At 61.6% G+C, this 18,610-nt stretch overlaps 2 protein-coding genes across 2 annotated transcripts; one reads left to right on the forward strand and one right to left on the reverse strand.

Annotated features, from left to right (window-relative positions):
- The first annotated feature begins 196 nt into the window (after positions 1–196).
- Positions 197–7,404, forward strand: FTSJ3 (FtsJ RNA 2'-O-methyltransferase 3). Its single transcript, XM_076356785.1, has 22 exons — positions 197–252; positions 536–662; positions 762–867; positions 1,078–1,124; positions 1,286–1,365; positions 1,511–1,610; positions 1,779–1,973; positions 2,053–2,168; positions 2,731–2,835; positions 3,013–3,113; positions 3,188–3,268; positions 3,359–3,517; positions 3,881–4,016; positions 4,125–4,330; positions 4,450–4,570; positions 4,668–4,761; positions 5,018–5,162; positions 5,264–5,340; positions 5,519–5,621; positions 5,740–5,923; positions 6,025–6,119; positions 6,399–7,404. The coding sequence occupies exons 2-22, from the start codon at positions 596–598 to the stop codon at positions 6,586–6,588; spliced, it is 2,508 nt and encodes an 835-aa protein (XP_076212900.1). The 5' UTR covers positions 197–252; positions 536–595; the 3' UTR covers positions 6,589–7,404.
- Positions 7,405–7,406: 2 nt separating this feature from the next.
- On the reverse strand, positions 7,407–18,180 carry LOC143169203 (alpha-2-macroglobulin-like protein 1). The gene is given in 34 exon segments (XM_076356480.1): positions 7,407–8,087; positions 8,612–8,653; positions 8,826–8,928; positions 9,033–9,101; positions 9,278–9,361; positions 9,452–9,571; positions 9,645–9,860; positions 9,957–10,174; positions 10,303–10,459; positions 10,646–10,684; positions 10,686–10,736; positions 10,882–11,038; positions 11,174–11,255; positions 11,437–11,571; positions 11,574–11,609; positions 11,783–11,857; positions 12,106–12,109; positions 12,574–12,719; positions 12,803–12,860; positions 13,187–13,218; positions 13,221–13,413; positions 13,586–13,750; positions 13,905–14,017; positions 14,745–14,859; positions 14,942–15,074; positions 15,174–15,258; positions 15,407–15,560; positions 15,712–15,732; positions 16,404–16,446; positions 16,448–16,454; positions 16,763–16,925; positions 17,324–17,513; positions 17,952–18,159; positions 18,162–18,180. Coding segments are annotated over 34 exon segments (3,849 nt in total). The 3' UTR covers positions 7,407–7,671.
- Positions 18,181–18,610: the final 430 nt, after the last annotated feature.

The raw sequence follows: 18,610 nt of genomic DNA on the forward strand, positions 1-18,610 counted from the left end.
CCGCGAAGGCCCAGCGGCGCAAGGACAGGCCGCGGACGCGCCCCCGAGGGGGCTCGTTATCACTCCCCCTCCTTCCGCCCGCGGCAGCCCGCCTGCACCCGGCGGCAGGGGCGCGCCACTCCCAAGATGGCGCCGAGGGCGAGAGGAAACGGAAGTCGAGTGGCTCGCGCGAGGCACGCCGGGAAGACGGCGCGGGCACGCGGCGGCGTCGGGATCGGGATCGGGACTGGGACCGGGATCGGGATCGGGGGGGTGTGTGCTGGGGGCAGCGGTAGCGGCTGCGGCCTGGGCGGAGGAAGGGGGGACTCCGGGGCGGTGCGGGGACCCCGGGCCGGGGTGGGCCGGGAGGCTGCGGTGGGCCGCGGGGCCGGGGGCAGCGGGGTGCGGGTAGGCCTTGGGGGGACACGGGGCCGGGGTGGGCTGGGGGCAGCGGGGGAACGCTGAGGGGACGCTGGGGTTCGCCTGGGGAGGTCGTGGGGGGACACCGGGCCGTCCCTCCCCTTTGCCCCGAGCTCACCCCGTCTGCTTCCCTCAGATCCGCGCCGGCGGCTGACAGCAGGTCCCGACCCGGCGGAGGGCCCCACCCGGCGCCACCATGGGCAAGAAAAGCAAATTGGGCAAGAGCCGGAGGGACAAGTTTTACCACCTGGCCAAGGAGACGGGTGAGGGGCCTGCCCGCTCGCTGCAGGGCAGGGGGGGGGCTGCGGCCCCAGTAACCCGTAACCCCGGTAATCCGTAACCCGCGACTCTCCCTCCCACAGGCTTTCGCTCCCGCTCCTCCTTCAAGCTTCTGCAGCTCAATAGGAAGTTCCAGTTCCTGCAGAAGGCCCGGGCGCTGCTGGACCTGTGCGCAGCCCCCGGCGGGTGGTGAGTGCTGTCAGGGCCCCAGGTCACAGCCCGGTGCCGCCAGCTGCCCTGGGACTTCACTGTGAAGTGGCTTTTTTGTTTGCTGTTGTGGCTCATCTCAGCCTCTGTCCTCGATGCCAAAGCTGATCCCAAACACCCGGGCAGCACAGTTCAAGGCTGGGGGCTCTCCTGGGATCCTGCTGTAGTGTTGATCCTTTCTGTTGTTTCCAGGCTGCAGGTGGCTTCCAAATTCATGCCGGTTTCCAGCTTGATCATTGGTGAGTGATGGGTGAGGGGTGGGCTGAGGGCAGGGACCTCCACCGCAGTCCCTGGATTTGGGGATCTTGGTGGGAGGAGAGGGCAGGTGGGGAAGCCACGTGGGATGGGCTGGAGCCCGGTTTTGAGAGGTTGCGGTGTTCACATCTCTTCCTTATGCCAGGGGTGGATTTGGTTCCCATCAAGCCCATTCCCAACGTAGTGACGCTGCAGGAGGACATCACCACTGAGAAGTGCCGCCAGGTAAGAACCTTCCTCCCCTGCCCCGAGTGTCACACGCCGGTCTGGTAGAACCGTGGCAGGGGCTTGAGCTGACGTGGATGGAGGTGCTGCCTTGTTGGTTCTTGCAGAGGGATCGGTGGGACAAACGTGTGTCCCCATCCCTCAGGCCCTGCGCAAGGAGCTGCAGACGTGGAAGGTGGACGTGGTGCTGAACGACGGAGCACCCAACGTGGGAGCCAGCTGGGTGCACGATGCCTACTCCCAAGGTGGGGCCCGCCTGGGGCTGGCGTGTGGCCTGGCACGGTCTGGGGGGTACGAGGGCAGGCATATCTCATACCCCAGCAGGGCAGGGCGGCAGTGGTGTGCGCTGTGGGACAGGGAGCTGGGAGGTGGGGACGGTGACAACTGCTGACTGCTCTTCTCCCCGCCTCCAGCCAACCTCACCCTCATGGCCCTGAAACTGGCCTGCGAATTCCTCTGCAAAGGCGGCTGGTTCATCACCAAGGTTTTTCGTTCCCGGGACTACCAGCCGCTTCTCTGGATCTTCCAGCAGTTCTTCCACAAGGTCCAGGCCACCAAGCCCCAAGCCTCCCGCAATGAGTCCGCTGAGATCTTTGTGGTGTGCCAGGGTGAGCGGCTGGGGAGACCTGCAGCCGCTGGGACGGGGCTGGGAAAAAGCTGCTGATGTCTCTGATTCCTCCATCCCAGGTTATCAGGCTCCAGACAAAATCGACAACAAGTTCTTTGACCCAAAATACGCGTTCAAGGAGGTGGAGGTTCAGACTAAGTCTGTTAGCGAGCTGGTCAGCAAAAAGAAGCCGAAGGTATGAGCTTGCTTCACTGGGTAGCAAAGCCAAACACACACTAAAGGGGCTGGGGATTGGGGCCAAAGAGACTGTAATGAGCAAAGTTGCTCAAGAAAATGAAAGGTCTGGGGATGTGAAGTGGTGGAGGAGCCAGTTTTGGGAAGGTTTACAGCCTTAGAAGGTGGCGTAGTGATGGGGAAGTGGTGAACAAGTTGTGAGGCTGGAGATGGATTGGTAAAACCCTCCCTACAATGGTTGGCCGCTGGGTTTGTGTCTCTGAGGTGTCTTTAGGACACAGGACAGTAAAGGCCATGTCAAATGGCCTCAGCCGGGCATGGAGCTGACACAAACCTCTGTCACTGTCACCTCTCTGAGCCTGAGGTGGGACTGGGAGACGCCGTGGAGCTGGCAGGTTGGGGCGTTGGGGCTGGTAACTTGCCCTCGTCCCTAAGTCGTGTGGGCAGGTTTAGGTGGACACGGCAGCAAGACATGAGTTACGTGACATCATTCATCTGTTAGGGGTGGTTGAAACTGCTTGTATGTGCCCTGCTACGGCTCTTACAGCTCCTTCCTCCTGTAGGCAGAAGGCTACGCAGATGGCGACACGACCCTCTACCACCGTTTCACCCTGATGGACTTCCTCAAGGCTCCTAACCCCGTGGACTTCCTCTCCAAGGCCAACGAGGTGAGTGCCTGAAGTGAGGGGGACCTTGGTGGCCCCTGAGACGTCCCCAGGAGCACAGAGCGATGCAAAGAGGGAGCCAGGTGCCCCAGCAACAGCCCCGTTCCTGTTCTTGCGGAGGGAAGGCAGGGCAGGAGCTGGATCTCGGGCCTAACAGCCCTCTCCCTCCGCTCTGTCCAGATCACTCTGGGGGACGGTGAGCTGGAGAATCACAGTTCCACCACGGAGGAGCTGCGTCAGTGCTGCAAGGACATCCGCGTGCTGGGACGCAAAGAGCTCAGGTACCGGGGGGAACTGGGACAGGGCGTTACGCTGGGCCTGGTGGGTGTCTCTAACAGTCTGCCTCCCCGCACAGAGCCCTGCTGAACTGGAGGACGAAGTTGCGGCGGTTTTTGGCCAAAAAGCTGAAAGAGCAGGCAAAGGAGCTGGATATCAAGTAGGAACAACAGGGCTGCCCCAGAGCGCCAGCACAGTGGGATGGGCCTTGCCACCAGGAGAGACGGTCTGAGCTCCTTCTTTTTGGCAGCCTGAGCTCCGGTGAAGAGGAGGAAGGCAAAGAGGAGGAGGAGAAGGAGAAGAAGACGTCACCAAGAGCCGCAGCTGATGAGGTGGTGAAAGAGGAAGAGGAGGAGGTAGAGCTGGCGTTGGCAGAGATGAAGGCTAAGGAGCTGGCAGAGTTAAAGAGGTAAAAAGAGCTCAGATGAGGAGAGATGGGGGAGTACCGGGCCAGCAGAGCACAGGGGGGCTCTAGCCATGGGGACAGAGGGTGGTTGTGTCAGAGCCTGTCCCCCTGTTGACAGCGGGTGAGGTTTGTGGCTCTGGGGTCCTCGGGGTCGTCTGCTCCTCCAGGCGGGTGAAGCGGCTGTTCCAAGCTGGTGTGGGGCCCCTTTGCCCCAGCGTTGGGGACACCTCACAGAGGGATGACAGTGCTGCTGGGTCCCTAGTCCTGGGGGAGATCTGGCACCGATGTGGCAGGGGATGAGCCACTGGGATGTGTGTGTGTGGGGAGGGGGGCAGTGTAGCCTCATTCCTTTGCCTCCTTCTCCAGGAAGAAGAAGAAGATCCTGAAGGAACAGCGGAAGCAGCGTGAGCGTGTGGAGCTGAAGATGGACCTCCCTGGTGTCTCCATTGCCGATGACGGTGACACCAGCATGTTCTCCCTCCGGACTATCCACAGGACCCCGGTGTGTGGGGCAGGGGGAGGCCAGGCTGCCAGAGCCATTGGGGCCGGGACGGTGGCGGGCACATGGCTGACGGACTGTAGCTTGTGACTCGTTTCACTTGCGTTGCAGCTGCTGAACGAGGTGACCCGGGGGGACATGGCATCGGCAGATGCCCTGCTGGAGATAGGACCCGGGGACGATGACATTTATGTCTCGGATAATGAGGAAGAGGATGATGTGTCCCTGGCCAGCGATCTAGACCCGGAGGAGCTGGTTGAGATAGAGGCCCGTCAGCGCCGGCTGGAGCGGGAAAGGCGAGAGCAGGGTGCAAAGAGGTGAGAGCCGGGAGAGGCCTCCCTGGGGCAGGGGCTTCCTTTGGAGCAGCTCTGGAGTCCGGCAGTGGGCACACCCCGTCCTGGCTGGGGAGCACTGATCCTGCTGCTGCCTGTCACAGGGTGAAGTTTAAGCAGAAGGAAGTGGAGGAGGAAGGGGAGGAAGAGGAGAATCCCCTGCTGGTGCCCCTGGAGGAGAAGTCGGTGCTGGAGGAACAGCAGACCAGCCTGTGGTTCGGGAAGGTGAGTCCTACTGGGCCAGAAATGGCAGGGCAGCCTCAGCCCCAGCAGCTCCCCAGGTCTGCCCTGCGTCCCCTGACCCGCTGCTCTCCATCCCCAGGACGCCTTTGCCGGCATCGAGGACGATGCGGATGAGGACCTGGAGCTGGGGCAGTCACAGATGTTGGCTGAGAGGCAGCGCGAGTCTCAGAGAGGTTAGTGGGGGGCTGCGTCGCTGGCTGGGGGCACAGAGGGACAGCCCCACGGCCTGGTCTGGGGCACTGGATCAAACCATGACGTGGACGCTGCCCTGAGCAGAACCAGAGATCTCCAGAGGTTGCTTCCAGCCTGTGTCATTACACAGTTAATGAGCTGGCATTAGCGTAGCGTTAATGGGCTGGGTCTCTAGAGGAATGATCTGCAGTGGGGTCTGCCTCAGCCCTTTCTCACCCAGTGGTTCCTGTTCCCCAGACAAAGGAACAAGGAAAGGGCAAAAGAAGGTACCCCAGGAGGAAGCTCCAGCTGAGCCCCCGCCTGCCGCAGACACAGGACCCGACGCTGGTAAAGCGCAGAATGAGCAGAGCAGTGATGATGACAGCAGCAGCGACGAGGAGAGGTGAAGGCTGAGGGGGGAGCAGTCTGGATGTTCTCCCCCAGCTCCACAGCCCTGGAGAGCGGGGATACGAGGACCCCAGCCCTGACCACTCCTCTCTGCAGGCCACTGACACCGGTGGGGAGGAAGCAGGGCCGTGTCGAGCCGTGTGGCTTCGAGGTGGTGCCCATTGAGAACCCAGGTGAGTGGGGGGTACCGTCGGGATCCACGCGCACCCAGTGATAACTCTGTGAATCCCTCTTTAGGGACAGGAGGCAGGGTCAGACCATGCTTATCTGGGCTGGCAGGGCTGCTTGCTGCTTCCTGGGTCTCGGGCTGCTTGCAGATAGGCCAAGCTTTAATCTGTTCATATGCTGCAGTGAAAAGAGCCCGTGTCCTGGACGCAGAGGGCCTGGCGCTCGGCTCCGTCATCGCCACCTCCAAAAAGGCCAGGCGGGACCTGATTGATGACTCCTTCAACAGGTACTTGCAGCTGTGGGTGCTGGAGCGGGAGCGGTGTTCGGTCTCCCAACAGGAGACAGGCCATGGGGGTGGCAGATGTCCCGCTCACAACTCACCCGAGTTCCCCCCCCCCCGCCAGGTATTCCTTCAACGAGGATGAGGGAGAGCTGCCAGAGTGGTTCACAGAGGAGGAGAAGCAGCACCGGCGCAAGCAGATACCCGTGGACCGGCAGACGGTTGAGGCGTATCGGCAGCGCTGGCGTGAAATCAACGCTCGCCCCATCAAGAAGGTGGCGGAGGCCAAGGCCCGCAAGAAGCGGCGGGTGAGTGGGGCTGTGGTCCTGGACGGGTGCTCGGTTCCCCCTCCCAGGTGCTCCGTCCCTCCTCCTATCCCCCTTGTCCCTCACCCTCGCTGTCCCCACAGATGCTGAAGAAGATGGAGCAGATGAAGAAGAAAGCAGAGGCCGTGGTGAGCACGGTGGATATCTCGGAGAGGGAGAAGGTGGCCCAGCTGCGGCGGTGAGTGGTGAAGCTGGGATCCAGATCCTTCGTGTCGTGCTGGGCTCGATTGCGGGGACAGCTCCTGCACGCAACCCAGCAGGGCTGGGAAGGGCTGGGCTAGATCCGGGTGTAGGCTGAGGGGTGGGAGAGCAAGCAAGGGAGCCCTGTCTTGGGGCACAAAGGCCCAGCGTAGTGGTGGGACCTAATACTGGTCTTCGGATACGTCCCGAAGCGAAACTGCTGGAGCTGGGCCGGGGTGCTGGGGTCTCGGTCTCAGCTTTTGCCATTCCCCTGCAGCATCTACAAGAAGGCTGGGCTGGCCAAGGAGAAGCGGCAGGTCACCTACTTGGTGGCTAAGAAAGGCGTAGGACCCCGGGTGCGCCGTCCTCCCGGCGTCAAGGGCCAGTTCAAGGTCGTCGACAGCCGCCTGAAGAAGGACGTGAGGGCTCAGAAACGCAAAGAACAGAAGAAAAAACACCATAAGTGATGTGGGACCGGCTCCGTCCTCAGCGAGGGACTCGGCTTGGGGCACAGGGCAGGGCTGGCTCCTGTCCTCCCACCGTGGCCTCGGGAGCAGCTGGCTCGCCCTGCTGCTCTTCCCCATTGTGGGGACAGGGCTGTGACTTAGCCACACGTTGCTGTTAGTCCGTGCCTTGATGGGACGTTGCCTCCTGTCCTCCGGTGGGGCAGGGAGGGTTTATTTGGCCTCAGCGCTGTAGCATCGACCCCCTTCCTGTGCTCGCTGCGTGGCCGCATCTCCAGGTCTCTCACTGTTGCTGCCTCTGCTGGGAGACTCTTTCCCTGCGGAGATGGCACGAGCATCCCCGCCAGCCCTCGCTGTCCCCAGAGAGGTTGTAGCTCAGGGGACCGGCTCCCTGGGCCATATTTGTTACCAAGATCGCAGGACAGTGGGTGCTGAGCCCTGAGGCAGGCGGGTGTCGGTGGTCTGCACAGAGCGGCTCCTCGGTTACAGCAGAATTAAACCCTGGTCTGAGGATGCCCCAGGATGTGTCCTGTGTCGTGATGAGGTGAGGGGCCTGTGCTGTGAGCTGCCAGGTGCCTTCGCGCAGTTTGGTAGAGAGAGGAGCGGGGGGGGGGGTCTGCATACACCTTGGGGAGCCCACCTGCCTCAGCCCACCTCATTTTATCCCTGGCAAAGAAGCTGAAGAGCAGCTGACTTGCCTGACATCCACCCTCCCTGCCCCGACCACAGCAGCCACCCCATCCCCACCGCCCCTCCCGCCGTACCCCCTCCAGGCCTGGGACGCTGCAAGTTTAAGAAAAGAAAAACCAGGAGAAAATACGCACTTGAGCAAATGTATTTATTTAGACCCAGGGCAGGGGCTGGGGGGGCTGTGGCTTCTCTCTGTCGAGTGCCTGAATCTGTTGTGGTGGGATCGCGGAGGTATCCCCCGGTCCCTCTTGGTGACAGTGACACCATGTTAGTGCCAGGGAGGGAGCCGGGGTAGCGCCATGACTCCCAGGGAGAGCAAGACGGGGTGAGTGGCGGTGGGGACCTGCTGGGGAAGGGACAGTTGGTCTGACGGGAGGGAGAAGGTCTTGGTCCCAGTCAAGTGCCGTGGGGAGTGGAGAGGCCAGACCTGGTGCCCCAGAGCTCCCTCAGGGTGGTAGCGGGGGAGATGCACCGGGGCGTCCCTGTAAAGCCACCACTTGGCTGCTCAACCAAAGTCAAATCTCTGTGGCAGGAGCTTGCAGAGCCGCAAGACGTCTCTGCCCGTGGGTCTGCGTCGGCCCCTCGGCTGTGGCTCCCTTGGGTCCTGGTGGGAGCTGTGCTACAGGGAGAAGTGGCTGAGTCCAGAGCGAGCTGTGCTGTGCTGGGTGCCAGCGGTGCTGTGAGCGTCTCTGGGCCACCTTCTGCCACCGTGGAGGGTCGGGGGCCATGGCCGTGGCCAGGGTGGGAGCAGAGACCGTCGGCTGTCCTGGTCCTCAGTGGCTGAGGGAGTTGGGGCGGGCGGAGGGCACTAGCTGCAGGATTTAGGCTGTGCTAGGAGTTTTCTGTTCCTGACCGTCAACCTCTTCAAAATCAAATACGGGCGTGCTGTGAGAGGAGAGCCCCTCTGCCCCCCCAGCAGAGCACCCTTGGCTGCCCCTGTCCCTCCAGCTGAGCTCCATCCTCGGGAGCTCAGTGTCTCATCCCCTGTGTGACCCCAAACCCGTGGATGGGGAGCTCCATAAGGTGCACAGGAGGAAGGCCAGGGCTGATGGGGGTCTGAGCCCCTTCAAAGCGGCACAGGTCCTCTCTGCACCCCACACCCTGGACTCCTGGGTCCTCCCTGACCTCTAGCCCCCCAGGCTCTGGCCGGCAAGTCCCCATCGATCAATCCAGGGCTCCAGGCTCCTGGCTGGGCTCCTCCGTCCCCACTCACTGCCCTCCTTCCCGTGGGTCCAGGGGCTCAGCACAGCCCAGGTTGGCCCTTCGGAGTCAGCGGGTCCCCATCAGGGTCCCGATGGCGGGGTGACCCCTCTGCCCTGTCAGGTTCGGCCCCTACCTGAGCTGCAAGGCGCGCTGTAGGCAGCATCCGTGCGGTCGCCTGCAGCGGGAAGGATGGTGACCGATGGGCTCAGGGTGAGCTGCTCCCGTTAACGAGCCAAAGCTCGTCAATGTGAACTGAAAGCTCAGCCAGACTTCCTCTGAGCTATTGGGGCTGCAGGGCGTGGCAGTGGGGCAAGGCACCCCGGGGCCACGTTCCCGGCAGGGCTCACCCGTCTCGTAGTAGTCGTACAGTGTCACTGTGGCCGGCTGGAGGTTCCTCACTGGGAAGTCCTGCATGGCAGTGAAGGCGAAGGTCTCCTCTTCCTTCGTCAGCTACGGAGACACCCCAAGGGTGAGATGCAACTGTCCACGATGGGGAAGCGTCCCCACGCCCCAGCACGCAGGGGTCCTGCTCCTGTCCCCATGCCCCATCTCACCTGGTCCAGGTAAACCGTCACCTGGTCAGGCTGCACCTCCACCTTCTTCACCAGCTTCTGCCTCTTCAGCTGGAGGGACACGGCTCAGGATGAGCAACAGCTGCTCAGTGGGTGCCCCAGCCAGGGCCAGCACCTCGAGTGGGTGCCCCTCCGTGTCCCGCTGCCCCCGAGGGGTAGGGACTCAGTGGCAGGGTGGGTGCCCCAGTGGGGCAGCGAGGGTCCTGGGGACAGCAGGGTCTTCTCACCTCCACCATGGAGCTCTTGTCTGGGATGTAGCCAGATGGCAGCTTGGCCTCGATGACAACCATGTTGGTGGTTGGACGGTGTACCTGCAATGGCAGAGCCCCAGGGTGGAGTTGGGGTCTGCCCTCCCCCTGGCTGTCCCCAAACCCAGGGGGCAGCCCCAGCCCCTACTGTGCCCAGAGGAGGAGGTGGAAGCGGGCGCTGGCATCCCCCATGCGCTCCCCGGGCTCTGTCTCTACGCGGAGGTCGAACATCCCTGTGCTCGGAGGGGATGGCACGTTATAGCGCAGGGTCACCTGGGGTGATGCAGGAGGGTTAGAGCCACCGAGCATGCACTGCATGGGGACGGGGAGCCCAGGCCCTACCCACCTGCCCCAGGGCGCAGCCCTGCCCACGGGCTCGCACCCCGCACGTCCCTGGCAGCTCATGCAGAGCCACCCGCTGCAGCAGCAGCCGGTTGCTGTTGTGCAGCACAAAGTCCTGCACGGTGCCCGTCAGGGACATCACCGTCACCATGAAGTCCCCGTTGCCGCCGTATGTCAGGGCGGTGTACTTGGCCAGGGCTTGCAGGGCCACCACGGTGGCCTGGGCATGGAGAAAGCACCGAGTCAGGGTCACCCCTAACTGCAGATATAGGGGTGGTGGTGCTTGGAGCAGCCCCATGGACCCTGGTGCCAGTACCTGCGTGGAGGCAAAGCCCCCGTAGGGGTTTTGCTGCTTGCTGAGCCAGAGGACGATTTGGGAAGCCGTCCCCAGGTCGGCAGAAGACACTTGGGGCTGGGAGAGGTAGGCCAGGAGGACGTAGGCGGCCATCTCCACCTCCGCCGGTGCGGCGGCAGCCCAGGAGGGCTGCGAGGGGGGCAGAGCCTTCCCCTTCCTCTGCCAGTAGAGCTGCTCCTCTGGGAGAGAAGGGGGTGGGAGCTCAGCCCCCCTGCTCCGGGGGTCCTGGGGGACTGGGGGTGGGACGGGGTGACCCAGGCAGAGGGTGGCACTGCCCGGAGGTGCCACTATCTGCGCCAGGTGGTACCTGCGCTGACGCTGTGCTGGGCCAGGCTCTGCAGCTGGGCTTGCTGCTGCTCCCCGCGCCCCACCAGCCCGAAGACGTAGGCAAGCAGTGCCTGCGTGTAGGGGTCATCCGTGGCCGAAGCCTCCAGGCACTGCAGGGCTGAGCTCACCTTCGGGTCCTGGCATGGGACCGGAGTCAGGAGCCAGCCCACGGGCGTGGGCATCACTCAGAGACCCCAGTTCTGCCCAGTGAGACCAGTTGCACCCACGTCTGGCTAGGACGTGGCCTGGCGCAGCCAGACCCCCTGTTGCAGCACCTGTCCCCACCCCACCAGTGCCTCCGGGGAAGATGGGGTCACCCTTACCGTTGGGGACAGCCCCAGCTCCAGCAGTACCGTCGACAGCAAGATAAGTTGACCGATAAGCCGACAGCGAGAGCTCGTCCGAGATGCCACCCTGCAAAGGGGACAGGGGGAATGGGTCTGGCCATGCTGTGCCACCGGCACATCCCCCACCGCCTAGACCACACACCAGGGACGTGCTGGGGCCAACCCGGCTCTGGCCACGTGTCCCTGTGTCCCACCCCACCCCACCGACCCACCTGCAGGACGTTGTTGAAGAGCTTCCCCACGCTGCAGAAGCAGCCCGTCTCCTGCTGCTGCTTCTGCAGCCAGCACAGTGTGTCCATGATGTGCCGCTCCTCGATGGCCACGTAGGCTCTGGCTTGCCCGAAGGACTTGAGGACAAATGCTGTCAGCCTACAAGGCAGAGAGATGTCAGAGGTATGGGAGACTGGGGCTGGGGTACGCTTGGTGGCAGGAGGAGCCCCAGGACGGCCGGTCCCTGGAGGGATGCTGCTGCACAGCCTGCCTGAGCCCCATGCAGTCCCTCACCAGGTATTGCCCCTGGGATCGCTCTTCCCGAAAGCGCTGTAAGAGCCGTCATCGTGTTTGTAGAGCAGCTCTCGCTGGTACCCTGCAGGGAGGAGATGGGGACAAGTCTTTACACAGTGGTCTTTACACCCCCAGGGGACCCCAGAGGCAGCCTGGAGCCCAGACCCGCCCCGGGGCACAGGTAGAAAATGAGGAGGGGGGATATGGGGCGGTGGTGTCCCTTGGCAGCAAGGCAGGGAGAGGAGGGGACCGGGGACACTCACCGCTCTGCAGGAAGCCCTGCGCCTTGGCACGGATGTCGGGGTGCAGCTGCCCGCTCTTCAGGTACTTCTGGATGTAGATGTTGGGGGTGAAGCAGACCATGTTCTGCTCCCTGCAGCCACAGGGCATGGCCAGAGGTGGTCCAGGTTCTGCAGAGCGCTGCCCATGATGTCGCCTGTCCCGGGGGGACACGGGGGGCACCATCACCGGCTGTGTCCCCCTGCCATCAGCACCCCGTATCCCCTCCCATCTTAGCTTTGGGCAGTCCCACCTCCTGCTGAGCTTGGGCCATGGAGCTCTGCACCCTCCCTGCCCCAGGTGGTCCCCTGTCCCCCACCTGTCCCTTACCCATCACGGTGACATGGGCTCGCTGGGAGCCCTCCAAGATGTTTGCAGGAACCTCCAGGGACATTTCTTCAGCGACTGTGGGGATGGAGGGCAACAACAGTGGGGATGCCCAGCTCCTCCCGGCCCGGCCCCACGGCACCCTCGCCCACACCCTTCCTGCTCTGACCCTCCATGGGCTCAAGGCTGGGTTGGGGCATCTCAGCCAAAAGTGTCTATGGACCCTGGTCCTTGGCTCCTCTGGCCTGGTGGCCCTTGCTACCAGTGGCCAAGCGTCCCTGCCGCACGTCCCCACAGCACTGCCGGACACCCCCGGCCAGTCCTACCTTCCTGTCAGAGCAGGGAGTTGTGCGCCTTCTTCACCAGGATCCCCCGGGCTGTGGGGAAGCAGCATCAGAGTCAGTCAGGAGAAGGGACCAGCCATGTCCCCCAGGGTCATGCCTGCAGCCCAGGCTCGGGGCTGGGTGGGTGCTGTTCTGCTCCCGGTCCTCCCACTGCACCCCGAGGGCTGCTTGGACCCTGTCCCCAAACCCATCCCACTTTCCTCTTCCATAAGCAGCATCAGGGGGCAAGGGCAGGAGGGGGAGCCACCTCCCATGGAGGAGCAGGACCAAGCCACGGACGTGGAGGTCTCTTCTAGACAAGGATAAAATCAGGCTCGAGGGTTTGGGGATCAGGGCATGGGTGAAAGAGACTGTGATGCTGCCATACATCTGGAGCAGGATGGACCTCAGGGCATGCAGCTATGGACAAGCCACGGAGCGATTCCCCCATCTCCAGCAGCCTCTGCTCACCTTGCCAGGGAAGCACTTGGCCACCTTGAGCTCGGTGCTGTCAGCCACCATCTCACCGTCGGGCAGCACCACATAGCCCAGCACCTTGGCCGTGGGCGCCAGCTCGGGGCCGATGGGCAGCTCCGGGGAGAAGGAGTGTCTCAGCCCTGGGCCATGGGAAAGGAAGGGAGGTGAGGACCAGGCACGGAAAGCAGAGCCCTGCACAGCCCGTCCGTGCCTCGGGACCTACCAGCCTCTGCAGGCAGCTCTTTCCTGAGGACGGAGGCAATGGTCCCCTTGGCCAGGACCTACAGAGGCGGAGATGGGAACAATGAAACCAATGTCGAGCGGGGAACTAAAATGCCCTGATGGAGGATGGACCCAAGGGCGAGAATGTTGGGATGGTTTTTGACCTTGCCCAGTCTCCATCCCTCCCAACATCTCCTATTGGCGTGCAGGTCCAACAGTGCCAGCAGACACCTCTACTAACAGGTGTAGGTCCCTCGGTCTAGCCAGGACAGATTGCTCATTGTCTTGTCCTCAGGGACACAACCATGAACATGAGTGTAGATGTGGACCTTCATGCACAACCGCCCTAATGCCTGCTGCCCTCCCTCCCCGGGCCGGGGGTCACCAGGAAGACTGCATCCAGGCTCTCCAGCTGAGTCCCAAGGCCTCCTTGCTGAAGATGTAATCCACCCAGAGCTGCTGGGGCTGGCCGCAGGGCAGCTCGCTCTCCAGCTGGTGGATCCACAGGAAGCTCCTGCTCGCCAAAAAGAAGGGGCTGAGGTATGCGTAGGCATTTTGCTGGATGAGTGTCGAGCCGTTGTTCTGGGTGTGAGCTGCCTCGTTGACTTGACCCTGAGCGATGGAGGTAGAAATCAAGGTGGTGAAGCCATCCAGAATCCATGAGGTGCTGGTCCCATCACCGGGCACCATTGATGCAGGTTCTTGGCTTGGAGAGGTGCACAGCCCCGTACTACTGGAGAAAGCAGCACAGGGACCCCCAAGGGGTGGGAGACGGGTCACTTACATACGGGGAGACCGTGCGACTCCAACCAGAGGTCTCCAGCTCGAAGGAGGCTGTCCCCGATCTGTCTGTCAGGAAGGTCTGTCTCATATCTTTTCCTTGCTGGCTAACGATGAGCAAGAGCTGCTTCTGCGGCAGCACAGCGCCGTTGGCTCCCTTCAGCAGCATCTGCACCAGGAGGGAAGGGGAGATGCCCCAGATTGGGCTGCAGGCATGGGGCAGAGGGCAGGGGTGGGAGAGCGGGGTTGGGGGTCAGTGGGGCCAGGATTGTGTGCAGCAGGGTGCAGGGGAGCCCTGCGGGGTGCGGGGACTCCCCCATTACCGTCCCAGTGTAGGGGATGCCAGGCTTCTAGAAATCACAGGTGTTTTCGAAGGTGACAGTGAGGATTTCAGGTAAAATCTTGCAGCTCTTGGTGTTTTTCACCTTCTCCAGCCCTGTGGAGAAGGAGTGGGGAGCGGAGGATGTTGCGGGGACACAGGGCACAGGTTAGCTGCTGCCAGCTCCCCCGTTGCAGTGCAGAAAACGTCCCTGGACATTTTAGGCTTTCCCTCTGCAGGTGGCAGCTTCGAGCACAGCTCGCACCTCCTACAAGAGGAGCAAAACCTCTACGGCATGTTTTAGACCTAAAGCCAAGGCGCAGCTGGCTGCAGAGACTTCACAAAAGGTGCTTCACAAAAGCACCACGATGCAGGGCCACCTCAGTGCCGGTGGGCCTGGGACAGTTGTCCCAGGTCGTCTTCTTTTTTTCTAAAGCAAAGCCACTGGCAGTCATTTCTGGTGGGACCGAGGTGGTGGGTGAGGTGGATTATCTCGAAGAACGAAGCCACACCACCAGGCTGGGTGAAACCACTGCTCTGTGTCGCAAGGACTCGACTCGCTGCTAGCCATACCATCGGGAGAGTTGTTGGATCTTGGAAAAGTGTTTTTGCCTCCCGACTGTTTCTCTGGTCAGAATTAGAAGTATTGCCTGGCTGACCTGGCTCACATCCCTGCCTGGTCCTTGCACACGTGCACCTCTAAATCACAGTGTTGCTTTTGGGCTTCCCCGGAGAAGACCAATACCCCCGTGCCACGTGCATTTGGGTGCACACAGGGATGAATGCAAAACCATGCACCAGCAGCGATGCCCATTCCCAAGCAGGAGAACACCGCCGTCCCTACCTGTCCCGTCCTCCACCAGTGATGCCTGGACTTGGACTTGCTTCTGGTACGTGGAGCTGGTCAGGCTGAAGGCAGTCAACAAAACCTCTGTTGAAAAGCAGCCGTTCTTCTCGGTCTGGAGGGACAGTCAACCCCATCAGCAGCAGTCCCGGGAAGGGGCTGTCCCAGTGGCACCCACACTCCCTGGCAGTGCTCACCTGCCCGCCAACCTCGAGGCAGTTCATCTCTTTCTGGGGATCACCGTGAAGTCCGTGCAGGATCCTCATGTGCCTGAAAGGCTGGCACAAGCTGGCCTGGACCTTCCCCTGGACGGGCTTCCCATAGGTGTGCCTGTTGGGTGGAAGGTGGTGAGGGTGTGCCTGATGGGCCACATCATGTCAGATCCCCCCATCCCCTCCCTCTTCCCGGCGTAGCCTGTTTCAGGCTCACCGTCCACAAATCTCCATCTGGAACTTCTTGTCCTTCTCCAGCACCACGGCGGGGAGATCAATGGTCATCTCCAACTTGGGCAGCACTGATGGAGAAGCAAAAGGAGAGGGGGTTGTCGCTCCCAGGACAAGAGCAACGGTGCCTGGGTGGCCAGGGGGGCAAAGACATGCTGCCCACAGGGACATGCTGAGGTGGGGCTCCCACCCCCCGTGCACCTCCCAGTCCCCACATACCATATTCCTCCATGCTGAAGGAGCGTCTCTTCCCCTCCACCTCGATGATGTGCGTGCCCAGGGCCGGCTCTGCAGCCAGCGGGAGGGACAGGTCCACGATGCCCTGCTGCGGGCTCACCTCCTGCCACTGCGCGATGCGGTTCCTGTTGGGATCCTGCACACAGGGACACGCGGCATCAGCACCCAGGGACCCCAGCACCCCGTGATAAAACAGCCCATGGCTGCGTTATGCTTCTCCTCTCCCAGCCACGCTGCCTTCCCAAGCCCACACTGCCCAGGAGCCTCCCTCCATCTCTCAGACTGACCTTCAGGAACACAAGGGGTAGCTGCAGGGAAAGAGAAGGTGGTTAGAGGAGAAATTCAAAGCCTTCCTTGGGGCCTCACCAGGGTGGGGACACCTATGGAGCTGTGGACGGAGTAGAGTGAGGGTTATTTGTGGGATGCTGTGAACTTCCAACCTTTCAGTTTGCTTTGGGATTGATTTTGAGCCTGTGGGCAGCTCTAGCTGGGATAAGCTGAGGGCACTGCCAGCATGGCATGGAGATGTGGCATCTCCTAGTGCCTTCGCAAGAAGCCAGCAACCATTTCATCTGGGAACCTCCTGCACTTCCAGAGACCCAGATGATTGCTGGAGGGTGCCAGAGACTAAACTCACCTGCAATCCTGGCGTCTGATGACTTGATGGATATCAATAGCACTTTCCCTGCTTCCCACTTGCCATCACTACATCCCTAACCGAAAGTTTAAGTGGGTACGTTCCCATGTCACACGTGCAACTCTGCTTTCTCTTTCCTTAGCCTGCTGAAGCCTGCGTGAACAGCACAGGGCATCCCTGCCCCTGGGGAACACAGACACCCAGGCAGAGCTGGCTGGGGCAGGATTTCCAAGGGGAAAGGCACTGGCTGACTCCCACAGCTCTCTCACGGCTTGCCAAGACTGTAGGAGGGCAGTGCAGAGGAGCCCTGTCGCCTCCCCCCTTCCCCAGTCCTGCTCTCACCTTCTTATTGCTGGGAGTGAAGTCTTTATCCAGAGACAATTCAAAACTTCACTGGAAAGAGCAAACGGGGATGCAGGAGTGAGTGGTGGGTGCATCCGCAGGGAGGGGGGTTCCCCATAGGGAAGGTGGATGGAAATCCACCCTGAGCCCTGCAGTGGGGCACTGCCCCCCAAGCAGCACAGCCTCCAGCGCTGCCAGCGTGTCCTGGCATTGCCCTGGGCCAGTGCTGCGGGTCCCAGTGCATCCCAGGATGAGCCCTCCTATTTCCATGCAGCGTAGGAGCAAGGCTGAGCCTCCTGCACCCCTCTCCCACCAGGTCCTTCAGCCCAGAGCAGGGTGGTCCATCCTGCCCCCCTCACCTTGCTGCCCAGGCTTGTAGACAGCCTTGTCTGTCTGTATGAAGATCCCAGGCTCCAGGGCTCTCAGCATCACCTTCTTCTTCTTGGAGACATCCAGGGAGTCTCCCTGGATTGAGATGTGCAGGTTTACGATTTCCTCCTTCCCTTTGGCAGGAGCTGGAGCCTGCCAGGGGAAACACCAGGCACCGGGTGAGGACAAGGGATATGCCATGGCCAGGATGTTCTGCTCACTCCAAGTGACCCACAGCACTCCCCACCCACAGGGACACCTTCTCCAAGCCAGGGGCTGGGAAGAAATGTCCCCCCAACACCCTGTCCTAGTCTGCAGGTCTGCTACCGGGGGATTATTTCAGCCACCGAATAACTGGGCTGAGCCTAGAGTCGTTTTGCCTGGGGGGGGGATGAGACCCTACCAAAAGACAGGGAAGTCACACCTGCTCCCAGCCCCACGTAGGACCACAGCCCCACGCTCAGGGGAGCTGGTGGAAACTGCTCTGCCTGGAGACAGCGGGGTGCCTAGGGCATCCCCCTCCACGCTTACGGCCGTGCATGGAGTGACACGGGGAAGGTGATGTTCAGGTACAGATGAGGCTCCTGGACCTTCCTCTCCAGCAGGGTGACGTTATGGGTCCTGTCTGCTCTCTGCAGCTGGACGGTCACCTGGACGGGCTCGTGGAGGCCACTGAGATGGACCCACAGCGTCGCTGTGTGTGGGTGGTAGATCACAGCTGGGGACGTGACCACATAACTCCTGGCAAGGAGAAGTGCTGACATGAGAGGCATAGGGATGAGGCACATCCCGGTACAGACCCCACGGAGGTCTTGAAGAGCTCCTGGGTGCACAGAAACCTGTGCCGGGGTGCAGAGCCACCTCCCCCAGCCTCCCCGCTCTGCTTCTGGGCTCCCCTTGACTTCTCAGCTCAGCAAAGCAAAGGCTCTGCTCACACAGCAGCTGCAAGTGAGGCAGCACCTACAATAAACCGTCCCAGAGCCACCAGCCCCAGCAGCCCCAGGGTGCCAAGTCCTCGATGCTCATGGGTAGGGACAACCCACCAGCCCGAGCATTTCCACCCTGGCCAACAATCACATGCACGGGAGGGATTAGCTCCCACTACGTACTGTCAAGGAGCCAAGACTAAATGCCCTCCCACCAGGCACGGACAGACAGACAGACACAGAGAGGGCTTACAGTGCTGCAGACGCCCCAGCTGTGAGGGGCAGGATGAGGAGCAGCAGGACGGGCAGAGCAGCTGGGGACCTCATGTCTCCAGCTGCAAGCGGACATCGGGGACGGCCATAGCCTCCTTCTCCAGGTGTTGGATTGCTGTAGACCTGCGTCTGCTCTGCTGCAGGCTCTGAAATGAGATCTTTGCTTTCCATCCAGCGAAAAAACAAGGGTTGGCAGAGGGATCCAGCATGGACCTGCAGACATAGCCAAGGCAATGTTTACCATCTGCCCACAGCCTCCAGGGTTCAAGGCTCTGATGGATTTTTGCAATTTGAGGAAAGGTTCCCATAGGCTACAGAGGTTCAAAAACAGGGGGCAGGACACACCGGTTTGCCGGGAAATGATGGCAGGAGGGAGTGGGAACGAGTTCCCCAAATCAAAGTAGGCAGCACATCACGAGAACAGTCTGTGAGCTGGTGGCGATTTCTCAGAAGGGCTTGTTTCCAGGTATTTCAGATTTAGCCAAACAGCAGCTCTTTGGGCTGATCGCAGGTCTCAGGCTGTCTTTTTGCCCAGTTTCCTCCAATTTCATCACATCAGTTATGGGCACAGGAGCAGGACAGCGTTGGGCTTGTCGTGCCAGCTCCACCCTTTCTCATTCCTCTGTGCACCGTGCCTGG

The sequence above is a fragment of the Aptenodytes patagonicus genome, chromosome 20, assembly GCF_965638725.1.
Source record: "Aptenodytes patagonicus chromosome 20, bAptPat1.pri.cur, whole genome shotgun sequence".
NCBI classification, from domain to species: domain Eukaryota; kingdom Metazoa; phylum Chordata; class Aves; order Sphenisciformes; family Spheniscidae; genus Aptenodytes; species Aptenodytes patagonicus.